We start from the raw sequence: 18,568 nt of genomic DNA, 5'->3' as shown, positions 1-18,568 counted from the left end.
TTTCCCAGTTGTGCAGCACGTTTGTGTTTTTGGTTTTGGTTTTATGAGGAAGGACGACTCTTATCAATTATTAACTCTTTACCTCATCATTATTGATGATTAGAAAAACAAACAGGCAGCCAGTAAGACAAACTTTCTGTCCCTTTACTTTCTGTGCTCCCAAGTTTTTCTTCTTCTTTCTCTTCTTTCTTTGTTCGTCGGTTTCTTTTTTCCAACAGCTTCACCAGTTTTTGTTATTGTTTCTCTTCTCCCTTTTCTTTTAACTGTTCATCATTTCCTTTGTCGTCTCCCTCGTTTTCTTCCTCCAACTACCACTCTCCTTTTTCGTTCTGCTGAAGTCTTTCTTTCTCCCTTTACTCCTTTTATTTTGTCTCCATCGTGTTTCAACCCAATTATATTTTGGTCACACTTTATTTTACAGTTCATTAATAAGATGTAGATTTAAAACGCCACACTTTGTATAAAATTTTATATAATATGTTCTTTATTAGACAGTAGCAGACATTTATTATTGCAGGGTAATATCAGACACATTTCAACAGAACTGTACTATAAAGTAAAAAGTCTAACAGTGTGAAATAATACACTTTAGTTTACTGTAGAGTTCTATTGTAATGTGTGCAATATTAGCCTCTGAGTCTGATAAGGGTCTAATAAAGGGTCTCATACTGTCTAATACATAATAATAGTAATTTGATGCAAAGTGCAGCTTGTTATGTCTTACAAGTATACTGTAAAATAAAGTGTGACCTTTTTCTTCTCCTGTTTCTTTTTCTCTTCTGTTCCTCCCATCTCATGTATCTGCCTTCTTCCTCTTCATTCTCTCTCTTTGTACATAAGCCTTTTTTTTTTGTTTTTTTTTACATTGACTTCCTCTCCCAGCCTGGGCTGACTGTTTGTTTAGAGCACACTTTATCACAAACAGACATTTTTACAATCATTCTTTGTCATGGGCGCTCTACCATGGGATCATTTTCCTTACAAATCCTCATTCCCTCGCTTCCATTTATTTATCCCTATACCGAACCCCTAACCCTTCTTCCTTCCTGTCTTCTCTTTATTCTCCTGTCATTTGCTTTATCTCTCCCGCTGAAAATGAATCTTTGAAAAGACACAAGGAAGAGTGTGTTTCTCCCTACGTCCCTCTCCCTTGCGCTCTCAAAAGAATGAATATTTTCTATTACCAACTCTGCATGCAGGTTGAAAATTGTCCCTCCGTGATGCCGTATGTTATATTTTCATTTGCTTCCTGTCATTTTGGTTTATACCCACTGATACGTTTCAGGGGAGAGCAAATGTGATTTATTTTCTAAGGTGTGTGTGTGCATCTATGTGTGTGTGAGCAAGAGACAGACAGAAAGACACAGAGGATGGAGTTTTATTATTAGTGCTGGTAGCTGCCACCTGTCAGTAACAGTTAATGGAGAAAGACATACACTGGACAAGCAGAAACACAACCACATATTATACAAACTGCACAATAAATTCTGCACGCATGTGTGTCCACCTTCCCACCCCATATAGCGTCTTCTTGTCCATGTGTGACGTGACCTCCAATGTTGAAGCCCATTAACCCCACTAACACCAACAGCAGCTACGCTGTCAACGTGCCGTTCCCCACTGGGATTACACCTTTTGCATTAAAAGGAATATTCTGCTTTTTTTTTTTTTTTTAAGACAATAATAAAAATAATAATAAGTCTTTGCGCTTAAGTCCCAAGGCATGACTGACAGCCTAAGTGAAAAGAAAAGTTATAAATACAATCTCACCTTTGTCTAGCCTGTGTCTCTTAATTTAAGATAAGTTTCAGACCAACTTCGACCACTTTCTCATACTCAAATTCGGCTCCAGCCTTTGTCTTGTCTCAGCCCGAGACTAACTTGAACCAAACTGAAGATCTTAAAATGTCCTTTTTTTTGTCTCACTGCACTGATCTTAAATTCATCTACAAGAAAATTAGTTTGCCTTAAATGAGATTTTAAATTTGTCTCAGTGGTCAAATTAAAGTTGTTCCAGGAAAAATCTTTGAGACACAAGATCTCCTGCTTTTCTTTTGTTTTGCTGCTTTTTTTCAGATGCCAGATTTCAGATGAGACTTCAGTGAAATCAAAATAAGAATATCATTTATTTCTCAGAAGACAAAATAAAAACTATGATTGTGAGAAACAGAATTTTCCTCTGGGAAATCCCAAGTCTTAAACTTTAAGTCATAATGCTCTTCACCAAATTTAAGGCCATTTTATTAACAGAGCCTTGACTTACCACCTTTTGTACAACTTTAAAAGTTGATGAAGTTGGAGGTTGTTGTGTCTGTTGACCACTGCATAGTTGTTATACCCAAACAACATTATCTTTGGTATCATTTTGTCCAACTGGAGCTCAGCAACATAACTTTAGTTCTCCATGAATCTCTCCTGCAATTTGATTGGATGCTGTCGAATCAAGTGTTGACTTGCTGGGACTAAAACAAAGGGACATGAATCGATTTGTGATTCACGCTTTTTAAATAACAGACTTTTTTCATCTATGGGCGTGGGGGAAGTAATCAAGTCAAATCAAAAGACTCAAGCCCCAATGAAGTCACGAGTCATTGGTGTCCAAGTTGAGTCTTTTCTTAATTTCGTCAAATAAAGTTTCATTGAATTTGTGACTCAAGTCCAGTCCTCTGTTATGTAAACTTGGGTTAAAGTCATTGTAATTAGTAACTTTAGTTGCCTTCTGATATGCTCAAATTTATAACTGGAGGAGACCAATGATAAGCCCTGCAGGCTTTCAGTCTCCCTCGTGAGAATAAAACTTGGTAGATTGTAGGGAACGAACGCACTGTGATTCCAACACGTTTCAGTTTGGTCATGAGTTTTTAAATAGATTTATTTTCGTAATTTTAACCATTATTGTGGGAAGGAAAACTGAGGTGCCCACTCACTGGTACAACAGATGCTGTGTGTGTTTGTGCGCGTGTGTGCGTGTTTATGTGTGTGTGTTTCTCGTCCTCTCTCCGCCCACCCTATTCCGTGTTCTCATGTAGAATATTAATAATCCTAAAAAGCAGCTGAATTCAGATGTGAGGTGTTTGATTGAGACGGTCTTGCTTTATCAGGTTGAAAAAAGGGGCAACCAACCCACACCTTATGTAAATCCACTCACACATGCATGCATGCATACATGCATAACCCTCCTACTGATGCCTCCTACCTAAGACATTCAAAAAAACAATTTTCTGCTTAGTTTTTGCAAATGAATGTATGCAATGTGGAAAACATGCACATACAGTAGATACACACACAAACACACACACACTCAGGCCCATATGCCACTTTAAAAGAATCCATTTTCTGCTTGACTGAGCGATAAGTTTAGGTGTCTGTTTCTGTCACAGTGCATTTGTATAGTATTTTGTGTGTGTGTGTGTGTGTGTGTGTGTGTGTGTGTGTGTGTGTGTGTGTGTGTGTGTGCGCGCGTGTGTGTGCGCGTGTGTGTGTATGTAGGTCATATCACTGTCTGAAAGTGAAAGCTGTTGTCTGGTCTTCTTAAGCCCTTAATGGACTCAAAAAGGACTGCTCACTTGTCCCTATAGGGAGAATGACTGACTGACTGTGTGTGTGTGTGTGTGTGTGTGTGTGTGTGTGTGTGTGTGACCTCTTCCAGTGTGTTATAATGGTGTTCTAAAATAGTTCAGTGTCCATATGGCGACCTTTGAGAGTTGGGGTTTGGTTGCTTAGCAAAAGCTTGAGAATGATCTTACAAAAATTCACACACGATTTTTTTTTTTTTTACAGTATTATGTGGCACGCACAGATTTAATGTATACATGCCAATACATTCTCACACACTCACAATTAACTACAGCCAAAAGTGTGTCTAGGGAAACTTGTACTGTATATGTGCATTTTTCCTCACACATGATGTACATGAATGCACACACATGAACACACACACATGCCCATTTTGTCCTTGCTATGTTTGTACGGCTTGTCACACGGGCCAACATCACAGCAGGGAGACGGGACAATCTGTCTTCTCTCTTCCAACAAAGGACTGACAGAATATTCTCCCGCAGACCAAACCGACGGAACAACAAACCCCAAACTTTTCGTCTCTTCTCAGCTCCTGTAGTGTTTACCTGCACGTTTTCATTTCAGATGTGCGGGAATATATTTTGTTCCATCCGTTGTCGGATTTCTCCTCGCTGCTGGTTGCTTTTAAATCAGTGCAGAAGGGTGTTGGAAGGGGGTTATGTTTTCACCAAAAGTAGTCGGCTGAAATCAGTAACCTGGCCAAATGATAAACTGACCTGATTGGGATTGATGGCGCTGGGATTTCTGCCATTGGAATATTTCTAGTCAGAACTTCTGTACTGTGTTCACAGGCTAGTTGGAAGGTCTAACATTTTGGATATTCAAGTTGGCTAATGAGCAGCACTGCTGTTATGCATTTTTTTTTTAGAGAAAATTACCAGGGAAACCAACAATAAAGGAAAGAGAGGACATTTAGACCAACTTTTATTTCTTTGCAGCTACTCTTTTTTTAGTTTAGTTTAGTTGACAAAGGTTTAAATGCAGTATTAAAAAAAATACCAGTGTTTACATGGACCCTAAATAATCACAATAACACCTCTTTCTAACTGGAAGTGAGCTGGCAAACTCAAGCAGATGGAGGGTGAAAATAATGTCCATGTATAATAAGTGCAATGTTTCTGCGGGGCCTCTTATTTCTATGTTAGTGTTTAAGTTATTTATTCATAGCTAAGAGAATTTTCTTTAGTCAGCCTTGTTCTGCCTCCTATATAATAAGCGGACAGTTTACTTACTTGTAACTCCCAGCTGCTCCCCGCTTTCCTTCAAAACCTCACTCTTTTTGAAGTAATTCCCATAAACATGCTGCTGTGGATCATATAAAAGGTGATGCTTCTCAGCCTTGTTAATTTTTTTTCTCACCCTCGCTGTTTCATGGGGGAAAAGGACGTCAGTTGTTTTTTCGAACAAGCGTCACATCACTCAGCCTGTTCGCCGACGCACAAAGCAGGTTAGAACAACCTCAGTGAGAAAAACCTGAAACGATCAGCTGTTTGCTCATTCGATCGCAATGGTTCCAGTTGGAAAGCGGTGTCACAGGCCAATCAGAATAAAAGTGCTTTGATAGTCTGATCAAAAGGAAAATGATAACCGTATAAACACTGAATTCGATTGTTGGAATCTCAGGTTGGAATATATACTTTCTGCGTGTGTCTGCTTAATGTTACGAACGAGTTGCTGGGAGGGAGAGAAACATGGCGGCTGAAAGATTTGACTTAAATGACTTAAAGATGCTAATATTGTTACCAAGTGGGTCCATCTTGAAATTTTACAGCACAGCTTCTTATTATATTGTATTTCTGGAAAAACAGACTCTTCACAGTGAGTGGAATCAGTTTTTGGGTGTCAAAAAAGTTCTGATTAATGCCTTGGGGCAAGTAAACACTCATGTTTAATTTGATCACTTTATTTAGCAACAGTTAAGTTGGTATTTGTAATCAGAAAGAATGACTGGACTGAAGGAATATTGTCCATGTGAACAACAACAGCTGTTGTCAGGAAAAACACAATAAAGTCCAGGACTTATTTCCATCATGGTCCCTGTTGTTCCAGTACGTTTTGGTATTGCTTTCAAATTATGACAAACATCATGGCCAGTTCAATATTCTGTACTTGTTCACTTTTACTTTAAGTAGAAGAAAGTCTGAGATTACTAAAATGACAATAAGAAGTCAAAAGAAAAGGATTTATCCAAATCATTTTTATATTTTACATCATGAATTTAAATGAGAAACAGTTAAGCTTATAAAGTCGATTTTAGTTTTTATGTTTTGAACTTTGAGTCACGTGTGTCCTGCCTGCAAGCTCTGCCATCTTCTGAAAAGTCCGAACTCTGTTATGCCTCAGCTGTGACACCCTCGGCGCCCCGAGTGGTAAAGAGTACGGTCTGCTGTGAACAATCAGTTGATTGTCTTTTCATTAATATTCATGTTGCCGTTTTAACTTCTGCCTGCCCATGTGTCAGGCTACAAGCTCTGGGCATCGGGCCATGTGTGTATGCATATTTCTGTGTTCGTACTTCAATATGAAACAATTGTTGTTGTATGTTCAGGCCCTGGCAGAAGGACAGACGGCGCCCTGGGAAACGGCCAAGAAGGATGAGAACCGCAACAAGAATCGCTATGGCAACATCATCGCTTGTGAGTACTGCAATGACATAGATGGACTACTCCTGCAGTAGTTTTTGCTGAATTTGATTATGGTGGCGACTTCATTTAGCTCAGTACCAAGGTCAGTTAAGCTTAGTGAGGTCTGATCTTGTTCACTTCAGTCTGGGTTGGTTCAGTATGGTTTATTTCAAGACATTTATTTTAGTACCTGTTGGTCTTGTCCAGTTTGGTTTGGAATAATTGTGGTGTGAGCTAAATTTCTTTATTTTATTCATTTATTTATTTTTTTTTATCTTTGCATGGCTGTTTCTCACTGGTTAACCACCTGGAAAAATAATATCATGATTTCAACTTTATGAATACACCTCAAACACATTTATTTCACCTGATATGTCTGTTAGACAATGCGGTCGGGGTATCTACTACAATTACTCTTTGGAAACTGATCTAAATGTATCTCAAGCGTCGAGTCTAAGACTGTCACGTACCAAAAGATGGCATCAAAAGCTTGGTCACTTGTACTTTTGTCTACTTTTTTAAATTTATTTGGATATTCCTGATTTAAATAATCATTTCAAGTATTAACCATTACATTTAGTGAAAAATTAAAGGAGAGCTATGTCATATATTTACTGTACTAAATACTAAAATCATTATAGATTAAGGATAACATGCTAAGTTTAAATACTGACTTCTTCTACAACAACGCTACGGCCAGCTTGTTCTACTTTGAAATTTCCATTCCAGGCCCATTTTGCAATTATTAGAGTTGAATTTATGTCAGAATGTAATTGAGTGTCTTTTCATAAGTCATAAGACATCATTTCTAATCTTGTAGAAAAAGTAGATGTTTATAACGGTTTTGTTTTCAGGATAACAGGCTTGACAGACAATTGACAGTTATAAACAGCTGATCAACTTTCAGTGGAGGACTCATAATCGCTTGTCAGTGTCGCTTTGAGTCTGGGGAGCAGCGGATGGAGGAAACAAGTCACTTCAATCATAGATCATGTATTAGAGAGGGTTTCAACCTTTTTAATATACAGGTTATGACTCCAATTCACTATTTGGACTGCAGTACTCATTTTTGAAAGCTGGGGTTTTCTCCTTTAAAGTGTGGGGTCAAAAAATCACAATTGTGTTATTGGTCCAAAAACTCAGTTATCATACACCACCACCAATATTAAAAAAAAAAATCAAATAATACCCAGGGTTGAGAGAGAGATGTCTGAGGAAAGCCAAGGTCCGACCATTGGTTTAATAAAACATGCTGAGGTGTATCAGGTGCACCGGGTAAAGAGACCTTCATTCGGCTGGAGGACGCAGGTCCAAGTCATCTGTGCTGGCAACCATCTGCCCTGCCGAAGTGTCCTTCAACAAGTCGCTGAGTGACTCCCTCCAGCTCTGGCTGTGTCCTGTTGGACGTGACCACCAGGTTTTTAGGACGAGAAAACATATTTAGAGACAGAAAGACCTGTTGATCAAACTAAAACAATATGTTTAGTAGAAAATAAAGTATGTATATTTAATGTGATCTATCCTTTTTCAGAATGCGATATACATGAAAGTCGATTCAAACTAAACTTCTCTGAGTCTTATAGAAGAAAATGCTGTAGCAAAAATAACTTCCTGTTTGCAGAGGGATTTTATTTCTATCCTGCTTGATGATCAAAGCCTGCAGCCTCTGTTTCATGCAGAGACACTTTTGTCAAAATGAAGCTTCATTTTGGAGCAACAACAGGTTGCTATAATGATGTGCAGAGTGAACCACACACTGAATGTAGCACTGTGTGTGTGTGTGTGTTTGGCTATTAGGGTGTGAATTAGCATGTGAATGTTACGCCGTGTCAAGTGCCTGCTATGATTTTTTGTGCTCTAATGACGTCTGGCTGATTGTATGTTCTGTAGATATGCGTGTGTGCGCTTGTTATCTTGTACAAGGCAACCTCAGGCCTCTATTAGGATAGAACAATAGAAGCAGATTGTTTGGTTGAAGTGTAATTGAAGAGTTTAGGGATGTGTGTGTGTGTGTCTACGCCATTAGACCCACATGCCTGATCCAGAGGATTTCATTTGTGTGCTAACATTTTGCACCGCACAAGTGTGTGTTTGAACGCACAGATCCGTGCACATGTGCATATCTCATTACGAGGGTTTAGATGTCAAGGCAAAGACACTGCACTAACCTGAAGGCTTTAAAATGAAACATTGCGCTGAAATGAAATAGCCTGTCAGGGACTTGATAGCCAACAGGAATTATGATAAATTTGCTATTAGTACAAATCCTTTAATTACAAGGGCCTGGTAATGGAAACTGTCCATCTTGCTTGCTGTGATTGTACAAAGGCTCATTTTCTTGAGAAAATGTTTTAAAAGGCCCCCGGGGGAAATGACTTTGTATGCTGTCTTTATTAGAACAAGGAAAATGTGGTAAGACAGGCAGACTGACTGGCTGCAGCTAAAACTTTAAATATGGGTAAAAGGGTCTTCTGTCTTTTTTTCTTCAGTCAGGTTGAACTTTAATTCCCCTTTTAAAACAGTGGGTTTGCCTTCTGTTTCGAGGGTTTAAACAATCGCAGAACAAACTGCTTCACTACAAGATGAATTCTGTCTCACGCTGTAGAGTTCTGCATATTGGACTATGCTCCCTTGCTGCTAACCCTAATTTTTATTCTCATTTTGTCGTTATTAAAAATTCAACAAAAAATCATTTTTTTTAAAACAACATTTACAATGATGACTATATTGTAACTGCAATGTAAATTTGGATTTAAAATATATTGTTACAGAGGCATGGCTTGTTATGGAGACAGAAAACTTATACCGATCCACTACTTTGATATATCCCACAAGATCATAGACCATAGCGACATAATCTTAACCTAAGTCTTTTCAGTAGCAGATGTTGTGTTCATGTTTTTTGCTTGTGTGGAAAACTTCCACTAACCCTTTCCCTAAGTCACATCTTAAAGGTAGTCTTAAAGTCAGTATTTTTCATGTGTCCAGTCAGTGTTGATGGTAAATGTAGACACTGGCAAAGAAAATTGAGCTTTCCGGCTCACAGAGCCATGCAGCAGTGTCTACATGCACTAGGATCCATTGCAGGCGAGTCTGTGACACACACACTTATGCACTACTTCATTACATAGCCTCTAGGTTTTCCTTACACCCAGTGACATCACTGGATGCAGGAAGTACAGCAGATTTTGCAGCATGAGAACTCAGTTTTCTTGATCAATATAGCAGCACTGGAGGATTTATTGCTGCAGCCAACTACATTTACCATCAAAACTGAGTGGACATACACATGAAAAGAGCTAAAGTTCCACTTTATGTAGATAAGCTAGCTAATTATCTTATGTTTTGCCAATATTAGCCATCAGATGTAACAACAGATTAGCTAGCTAGTAAGCTACGGTTTTGCTACAGAGCAAAATGCTAGATAACTAGCTAGCTAACAAATTATGTAAATTAGCTAGAAGGAGATGGATGGATGCCTGACAATGAGTTGATACTGGTTAAATGGTTTAAATGATGAGGTGAACTCGCTGCTTCTTTGACCTGAACTGTAGACCTGAAATGATAATGTGTGGTTCTGCAACAGGATGAATAGTTTTTCACCTCAAACTGACACAACGCCCAATTCCAGTAACAAATTAGGGAGTAATTTCATATTTTCTGAACATTCAACACATTTTCCAGTATGAAACCCATAAGAAAAGGGTGGAAAAAATGGCAACACCATGAGTGGCAGCAGGAAGGGTTCATGTTTAAGTCCCACAGAAGAAGAGGTTCAAATGAAATCTATGTTTTCTGGTTAAAGTCTGATCTAGTCGTCTAAAAAGTCATTTTGGTCTCAATCCATTGACAGCACCCCTAACCCAAGCAAATGCTCATTGAGCCTCAGCAGATCACGACGGGGGGAACTAAATTTGTGGCCCGGCTTTGCGATCCTTAAACCAACACCCGAGATCTGACCACGAAATCCCCTCAGAGGCAGCTGTGAGAATCTTTCTATCCTTGCGAGGACATGTGGCTGTCTGTGACTTCTCTGTCACACTCATCTTTCTATTTCTCACACACACACAGCAACACGTACTTTTCACTACCTCCCTCTCCCTGGTGCAGTTTGAAGAGGGCTGATTCGAGTTGAAGTGTTAACACACTCTTCCTCCGGCCATCTGCCAAACACAAACGGTGGATGCCATGTTTGAAATCCCTTCAGCACACTGAATAAATGTTAATCTACCATCCTCCTGTCCTCCCATCTCCTCAACACGTCCTCTCCTCTCCCCACTTCCACTTCCAAATTTCTTTCTTCCCGTCTTGTTTGCTTCCCTCTCTTTTCTCACTCCAACCTCTTTCCACCTCCTTTACCCTTTCTCCATCTTTTCTCACCCTCAACTCACCTTCCTGCTCTTCTTTTTTTTACCTTCCTCTTTCTTCATCTCCCTCTTCTTTTCTTTTATTGTGCCGTCTCTTCTCATCTCATCTGTCCTCTCCTTTCCTTGAATTTTTAACCTCTGTTTTCGCCTTCACTTTAAATCCCCCTCTCACGTGTCTCCCTTTTCCTCCACTTGTGTCTTCCACCTCTTCTCAGCTTTTTCTCACCTTTCCTCACCTTTCCTTTCTTTCTTTCCTCTCCTCCTTCTTCTTCTGTCCATCCATTCATCCCGTCTGATTACCTCTGACAGTATATGGGTTGAGGCAAAGCGCAGTAGTGTTTCCTCATTACAGGCATCTGTCTGCTTCTATTTCCTCCTCCCTCTCCTTCCGCCCCCTTCCATTCGTTTCTTCTTCTCCTTCTTTTTTCTTCTCCTTCTCAGCCCTCAGTTCATAGAACAACCTTCCCATATGGTCATTTATAATTCAACAGAAGCATGCCTTCAAAATAAACAAAATTTATTGGCAAGCATTTACATATGTGCAAAGAGGGGGTTTGTGTGCTTGTGCATAACTGCGTGTGTGTTTATTTATGTGTGTTATCAAGGAGAATTAAGGTGAGGAAGAGGTGGTGTGTCGAAGTGTTCTTGTTTTATGCTGGTCTTCATGCACACTCCCACACAGCATATTTGTGTGTGTTCATTCCTGTTTTTTATGTTCTTCTGTCAGTTCGCTTGTGCTTATTGGGATGTAAACATTCACAAAACTCATGACTATGCAGCAGTCACATCACGATTCAATAACATTTTTCAGGAGGTAAAGATGAGAAATGTGTCAGCAGGGGCTTTACTTTTCAATTTTCAACTTGTTTGAAAAAAAACATATAATATAAATCTACCTGATCACTCCACTGCAGCATTGCATTGAGCAAGACAATGCTGCTGTCACACCCCAGGTGTTTCTATTTGTGTTCATTCTGTGTGTCAGACTCCAAACAAAACCCAGGTGTGGCAAGCCAATAAGTAGATTCAACATTTGAATAGAAAATAGCTGGAAGGTGCATTTTCTCCCCCAGTCTGTGTCTGAGGAAAACTTTAGGCTAAATGGCCTGCGCCTCTCAAATGAACATGCAGACAGAGAAGGACTAAAGCCATGTTGACACAACAAATTATATTTGTGTATTCATGCAAATAAGGCAAGTCTGGAAGCTTGGTGACTATACTCGCACGGCTGGTTGGTGAACTGCTGAAGATAATGGGCTGGATCAGTGGTTTTCAAACTGGGTTCAACAGGTGTCCTTGTGTGAGGTTGAAGGGGCCGCCTGCAAAAGGGGACATTACATTGTTTGGAAGTTGATTGAGATGCACAATTAATAAAAAACTATCAAAATCGCCATATGGCCAAGTGCAATATCCAAATTACAGAAGCTTGTCAAAATAATCACTACTATAACAACAATGGAAGCAATAAGCCTCTACATTTTGATTGACTGTGATTTATAATGTTCCTAGTTTGATCACTGATTGACTATGAAGTCCTCATTATCTCCATACCTAAAAGTAATGAAAAAAAAAAAAATCACCTGTCGGTTCCACTGGAAATCTTTCCCATCGGCTACACCAAGATGTTTTATTCTAGTGCAAAACATCATCATCTGACACTCTTACTTTCATTATGATTCAGATGAAGTCAACGCTGAGCTTCTTTTTTCTCAAGCTGCGTAGAAAGAATAACATGGAGTCTGAAGTCGCCATGGTGTTCAGAAAGTCTGTCTAACCTGCGCATTTGTAACGACCATTGATCTGCTCATTCATTTCTTCATACTGCTTCTTTTTCTCCATCACTGGGAATATTGCACAATAAACCTCAGAAAATCAAAGGCTTTCTTTATTGAATGGAGTGTATTTCTCTCAGACAAGCAGCCGATTGTTTTAATGTCTTTAAGTCATTTAACTCTGGACAATTTGGATTCCCTTCTCCCCCTCGAAGCTTCTGCCAAAAACAACGTGCCTTTCCAAATATAGATATACCCACTTTTCTTTTGCATGCTTGAGCAAAAATTGCTGCACTTTTGCTCTCCCCAAGAGGAGCCGACTGAAAACTCAAAAACTCGCAAGCTGCAAAATACAACGTATATTAGTTTTTGGGAGAGTGAAACAGGTGTCTGTCCTCTTTGCTTCTCATCTTTCTTAGTTACTGATCTTTATTTTCTCAGTTATCTCTCTTTCCCCTGTTGCCTTCACATTCCTCTCTGCCTCTCATTAGGTTTACTTTCTAAAGTAATATTTAGCGTAAATGCAAGCAGCAGAAAGACACAGCTTAGCTCTTGGCCACACAAACTGACACAAGGACACATCTGTGCGAGCTGCAGATGTTTCAGTTGGAGAGAAGAATATTTAGTTATCACACAGCTGAATGGCTTTGCGAGCCCCTCAAAAAATGATGTTGGTATTCATGAATGCATTTGGAAAAACTCAACAGCAGCAGTCTCTTTCAAAAAATCATGACCCGGTTACTCAAAATAATTCAAGATAATTCTGAGACTTTGTTGCGAGCAGTTTCATGTTTCTTTCTATTAGGAAGAAAGTAGTTCTTGTAGATTATACAGCAGAGGGAAAATAGTTCCTAGATGAAACTGCTCACAACAAGGTCTGTGGATTATTTTGAACAGCATGTTCATGTTTTTTTGGAAAGAGACATTGCTGTTGAATTTTGCAAATGTTTTTTTTTTTCCTTTGGAACTTGGAGCACCACAGGACTACTGCCATCTAGTTCCATTGCATTGGAGAGAAGGCAGACATCTCTACGGCCAATAACTTCAAAACTCTGCAGCTCACGCCAAAACAGTATAGATGGATAAATACTACAGGCACTACAGGCTAGAGATAAAAAAAAATATGTATTTTTGATTCTGGGGTGATGTGATGTGGGGCTGATGTCACTTAGAGCTGCTTCCTGGCTGTCATTCTGTACTGCTTACCACAATATGTTGTTTTATTTTGTTTTATTCTCCACAAATATGTGTCAACCTGCAGAAACTGTCTCCTGAGCACCTTGTGGGCGGTTTAGAACCTCTGCTTTAGATACAGCAGTCATGGTGAAAATCTGCTTCATGTTTGGTCTGAATGCACCTTCATGCCACTGTCTCCCTCTTGTCTCCCCTTTTCCTCCTGTTGCCTGTCCTCTTTGTCTTTCCTCCTCTCTTGATCTTTACTTTCTTTTTTTGACTTCCTTTCTGAACTTAATCTCTTCACCAGATTATCTCACATCCCCTCTTCACCCGCTCCTTTCATCTTTCCCCTCACTTCTTTGCCCTCCCGTTACGACTTCTCCCTCTTCGCCTCTCTTCTCTGTCATGACTATTGTTCTTCCTCTGTCTCTGTCTCTAATGCACACGCACAAACTCACCCCGAGGCCCTTCCTTCCATTCACTAATGTGTACCGGTGTTCAGGTGAATGAGAATCATTACACAGGCTGTCAGTCTTTGCCAGGCGGTGTTACTACATACACATACCCTTCACCTGCCGTAACACCTCTGAGCATCACTGGTATAATCAGTATCCCCTCCCGCATCATGTTGCTTCTCATTACAGCAGAGGTTTTTTGTATGAATGTGTGTGTGTGTGTCTGCCTGCATGTGTGTGTGTGTATGTGAGAGAGAGAGAGAGAGAGAGAGAACAAGAGAGGGTGAGGGCATCTTGTTTCTGCGAGTGCGTGTGTGTTTGTGTGTGAAACAAAGAAAGGAAGGAAGGTTTTGAAAACATGCACAACAGTGTGTGTTTTTGTGCGCGTGTTACGAGTGTGTGTGTGGTTGTGTGTGCAGCTGACTCCTCTCCTTCCCTCTTATCCTCTCTGGCGCTGATTCTCAACACGTCTGCCGAGCTGCTCTGAAGTCAGAACGGCAACAACTCCTCTGAAGTGTTTGACCAAAGAACCACAACAAATATTAGCATCCCCCAAGCTGTCACACACACACACACACACATACACACACATACGGTTACACAAATGAACACACACTCTGTACGCTCATGGTTGCACATACAAATTCAGTGAATAAGAAAGTCCTATACCTGCAGCCTTCACACACACACACACACACACACACACACACACACACACACACACACACACACACACACACACACACACACACACACACACACACATACATACACACACTCTACACAGAGGCTTGTACAGATCACAGCAGTCTAGTTTGCACTTGATTGCTTGAAGCAGTGCAGCACTGCTGCGACATTATTCCACCTGCAGACCTACAGTAAGAAGATTTGTTTTTTGAAAACTTCTACTTATGTTTCTTTTTTTCTCATGTTGCACATTTTGGAAATGCATAGTCTCATTATGAAATAAATCTCTATTGCTAAATATTTTTTTAAAAAGAAGACTGTTCTGAAACAGATGGTACTTTATTGTCAGCTAGAGACCTAAACGGCTTAAATAAATTTAGTGCTGTCCTGCATAATTTGTTTTATATTCAAACTACTGAGGATTTATATATATATATACATATATATAATTAAACAATATATATATATATATATATTTACATATATATATATATTGTTTAATTATAAAAAAGGAGATGTGGAGACTGTACAGGTACTGGACCAAACCAATGTGAGGCATATGGAGGGGCATGCAATCTGTCAAAACTTGAAAACACATTTTGTTTCTGTAATTAGTGTAGGTGTTTTGTTTTTTGTTTTTTTTGTTTTGTTTTTGGCAGAATTATTGCTCAGGACAATTCAGTCATCCCTGGATATTGGTAGGAAAATGCCCCATCTCATCTTCCTGCTCAGTTCTACGTTCTTGCTTATTTTTGCTAACCTGACTGTGGAGTAAACCTGACTGTAAAGGGGGAAGCCTACCTACAGCGTCAAAGTTCCAAGCTTCCCTGTTTGAAGAGTTGGGGGTGAGAATGTGCTGCATTGTGATGTGGTACTTTCCACCACAGACATCCATTTTTCTTCTTGTTTTGATTCCTCTAGTTTGAATGGAAATTCTACTTGCTGTTGTGTAAAATAAATAAATAAATAAATAAAAATAAGAGACAAACAGGAAGAAAATGTTTCTCAAGGAAAGACTGATTGCACTTGCCAGCCCCCCACCACCAGATGATGAAATAGTTTCTGTTGCAGCTCTCAGCGGGAGACGAGCACACAGATAATGGCGATAATGAGGCTGATTTTTAACGCCAGCCGCGGTATTATTGATACTGTTGACAGTGATTGCTGTTAATCAGAAGCGGCTGGGGGTAACAAAGACAAAGCAATAATAACAATGCATGCAGAACTTTGATGCTGATTTTTAACAATTATTATTTATCACCCCAAAAAATATCAGGTGGTGGATGAAGGCGATGGAGTAGTGATTTTAACGATGATTGTAGTTTTAATTAGAAGGTTGAGGATTATGAGTGATTATAGTTCATCTTTCTAAAAACTTCAGGGGGTTGACAATTGGATATTCGTTGATAGCTGGTAATGACGAGCTGTGATCATTAACAGTGTGTGGTAATTGATTGTTGATGAATTAATCAGAATTAATGAGATATACTGCTGTCTAGACACTTACAAAATACCCACAGAAGAAGGATTTTAACTTTCTTTTCAGACGCCCATCCAGTTTGAGTACACCTCTGTCAGAGTAGATACACTTCCCTCTAAACTCCCGCAGTAACGAGGCAGGAAAGTGGATCATCAGGCAGCTGTTGTGACAGTCTCATTTCAGATATCTGCGCTTTAACCGGGAAGATGACATGCAGGAACAAGCCGAGCTCGGCTCGACTAATTCACTTCTCATATACCTAATGAGTCGCTGTCTGCTATCATACCGACACTTACCTGCAGATAGCGTTTCCGTCTGGCTTGTGAATGGCCTGCTGCAGTCGAACAGTTACCGCCATTAGGCTCAAAAGAGGATGTTCCTCGGACAGTCAGAAAAGAGACGTGATTGTCAGTTGATCAGTTGGAGAGAAGGTGATTTGCTGTAAGAGGGTCTACAGGGATACATTTCTGATCACTCCAAGCTTCAGCCAGAAGAAAAAGTCTTGTATGCTTTGCTCTGTCCGAATATATTATTTAGTTTTTTTTTGGTATGGGGGGGGGGGGGTGTTACTATCCATAGCATGGCTAACTGTCACATCTGCAAAGGCCTCGTTGATGCTGAAAGGTACATTCTGGTTTTGGAACAGCATATGCTGCCATCCAGACGCCCCCGCTTATTTCAGCAAGATGATGCCAAAACACATTATGCATCTGTGGTTTTGTAGTAAAAAAAAAAGTTCAGCTACTAGACTGGCCTTCTTGCAGTCCAGACCTGTCTCCCATTGAAAATGTGTGGTGCATTATGGAGCACAAAATACAACAACAGATACCCCGGACTGTTGAGCACCCTGGGGTCATATATCAAGCAAGAATGAGAAAGAATTTCACTTTCAAAACTTCAACAGTTAATGTCCTCAGTTCCCAAATGCTTAGTGAGTATTTTTTATAAGAAAAGGTGACAAGTGTCACCTTTTACAAAAAACATTAAAGTTAAGTTTTAGCATTAAAAATCTCATCTTTTTTACAGTTTTCAATTGAATATAGGTTGAAAAGTTTTTGCAAATTATTCCATTCTTTTTTTATGCATGTTTTACACCATGTCCTGACATTTTTGGAACTGGGGTTGTAGATCTCAGCGGAGTTAGCAACACGGAGCAGCTCAGGAGCTTTAATTTTTGACATATTGGGCATGGGTGAACATTTAGTGGTACAAACATGTTTCTGCCTTGTCATCTTCAAGGTAACTCTTATCTATCTCCCGGCGATGGTAAGGGAAGGAGGAGACGGTGGCTAAAGAGCAGAGGTAACTGTTCATCAAGTCACTGTGATGGATCTGAAGTTGTGTCAGTGGATGCAGGAGAGGGTGTGCTGCTTGTGACGGAGTGAGCGCAGGGTCTAATGATACAGGGAACCGTATGTTGTACAGATTGTAAAGTCCTCTGAGACGAATGTGTGAGTTTGTGCTATAAACTTTAAAGTGACTGAACTTGACTAATCCAAAAAAAAAAGGACAAAAACACATCTGGCTAGTTGACGTGTTTGACATTATGCAAATCGGGACCATATTTGCTGGAGTCTGATGGCAGTGGCTGTCATTTGTTCTTGAGTATGCTTGTCCTCAGCTGGGCAGACATTAGTGAAGGATTAATCCGTAAAATTTTAAACCATTATTCTTGCATAATTTATTAAAGAATGGATTTTAGATCGTTAGTGATATGATTTCCTGGATTAATATGTTTGTTTGGTGTTAAAACTGGATGTAAATGGATGTGATATCTCTTTCTGGTAGTTAGCTTCTTGATTTAAACAAAAAAGAAATAGTCACAGATATTCTAATGTATCAGTATTGCTGCATTAACTAAGTGGCATTTGACAAATATAAATCACATTGTTATACATTTACTGTATGGGGGATTCTCAAAATTCTGATGACTGAGTGCCAGTTTAGGGAGCCAGCGTATGATTGAGGGCCACACAGGGAAATCCAGAAGTTGTCCTAGGATTTGTGATTGGTCTCATAATGGAAAGGGGAAGGGAAACTTCAGCACTTTTCAAGTTGATTTCCAGCCAGTGTTGACGGTAAATGTAGTCACTTGAGCCAATATATTCCTCAGCATGCTATATTGACCGAGAGAGCTGAGTTGTAATGCTGCAAAATCTGAGCTGCAGACTATTTCAGCTTGGATTTTCTAGTCTCTGCCTCTGGGTAGTCAGGGGCTGCACTACATGATGAGTATTTTTGTCCCCTAACACTATATTTTGACCGACAAAGTAATAGCTATAGGCTCCAGGTGTGATACTCTGCAACGTGGGTGTCAGAAGCTTGCATGCAATGCATCCTGGTGCATGTGGGCACTGCCAGCACAGCTCTGGAGCAGAAAAACTCAACCTTCTTGGTCAATACAGCACACACTGAGGAATTTATTGCT

General features: G+C 39.7%; 1 protein-coding gene across 1 annotated transcript in view; it reads left to right on the top strand.

Annotated features, from left to right (window-relative positions):
• The window catches only part of ptprt (protein tyrosine phosphatase receptor type T), a 485,707-nt gene that overhangs the window by 396,420 nt on the left and 70,719 nt on the right, over positions 1 to 18,568 (top strand). Inside the window, exon 23 of the mRNA XM_084740791.1 lies at positions 6,128 to 6,215. Coding sequence (XP_084596917.1) covers positions 6,128 to 6,215 — 88 coding nt within the window. The remainder of the gene's footprint in view (positions 1 to 6,127; positions 6,216 to 18,568) is intronic.

The sequence above is a fragment of the Lutjanus erythropterus genome, chromosome 2 (assembly GCF_056507025.1).
Source record: "Lutjanus erythropterus isolate fLutEry1 chromosome 2, fLutEry1.hap2, whole genome shotgun sequence".
Taxonomy (NCBI): domain Eukaryota; kingdom Metazoa; phylum Chordata; class Actinopteri; order Lutjaniformes; family Lutjanidae; genus Lutjanus; species Lutjanus erythropterus.
This window is presented reverse-complemented; position numbering and strand designations above follow the sequence as displayed.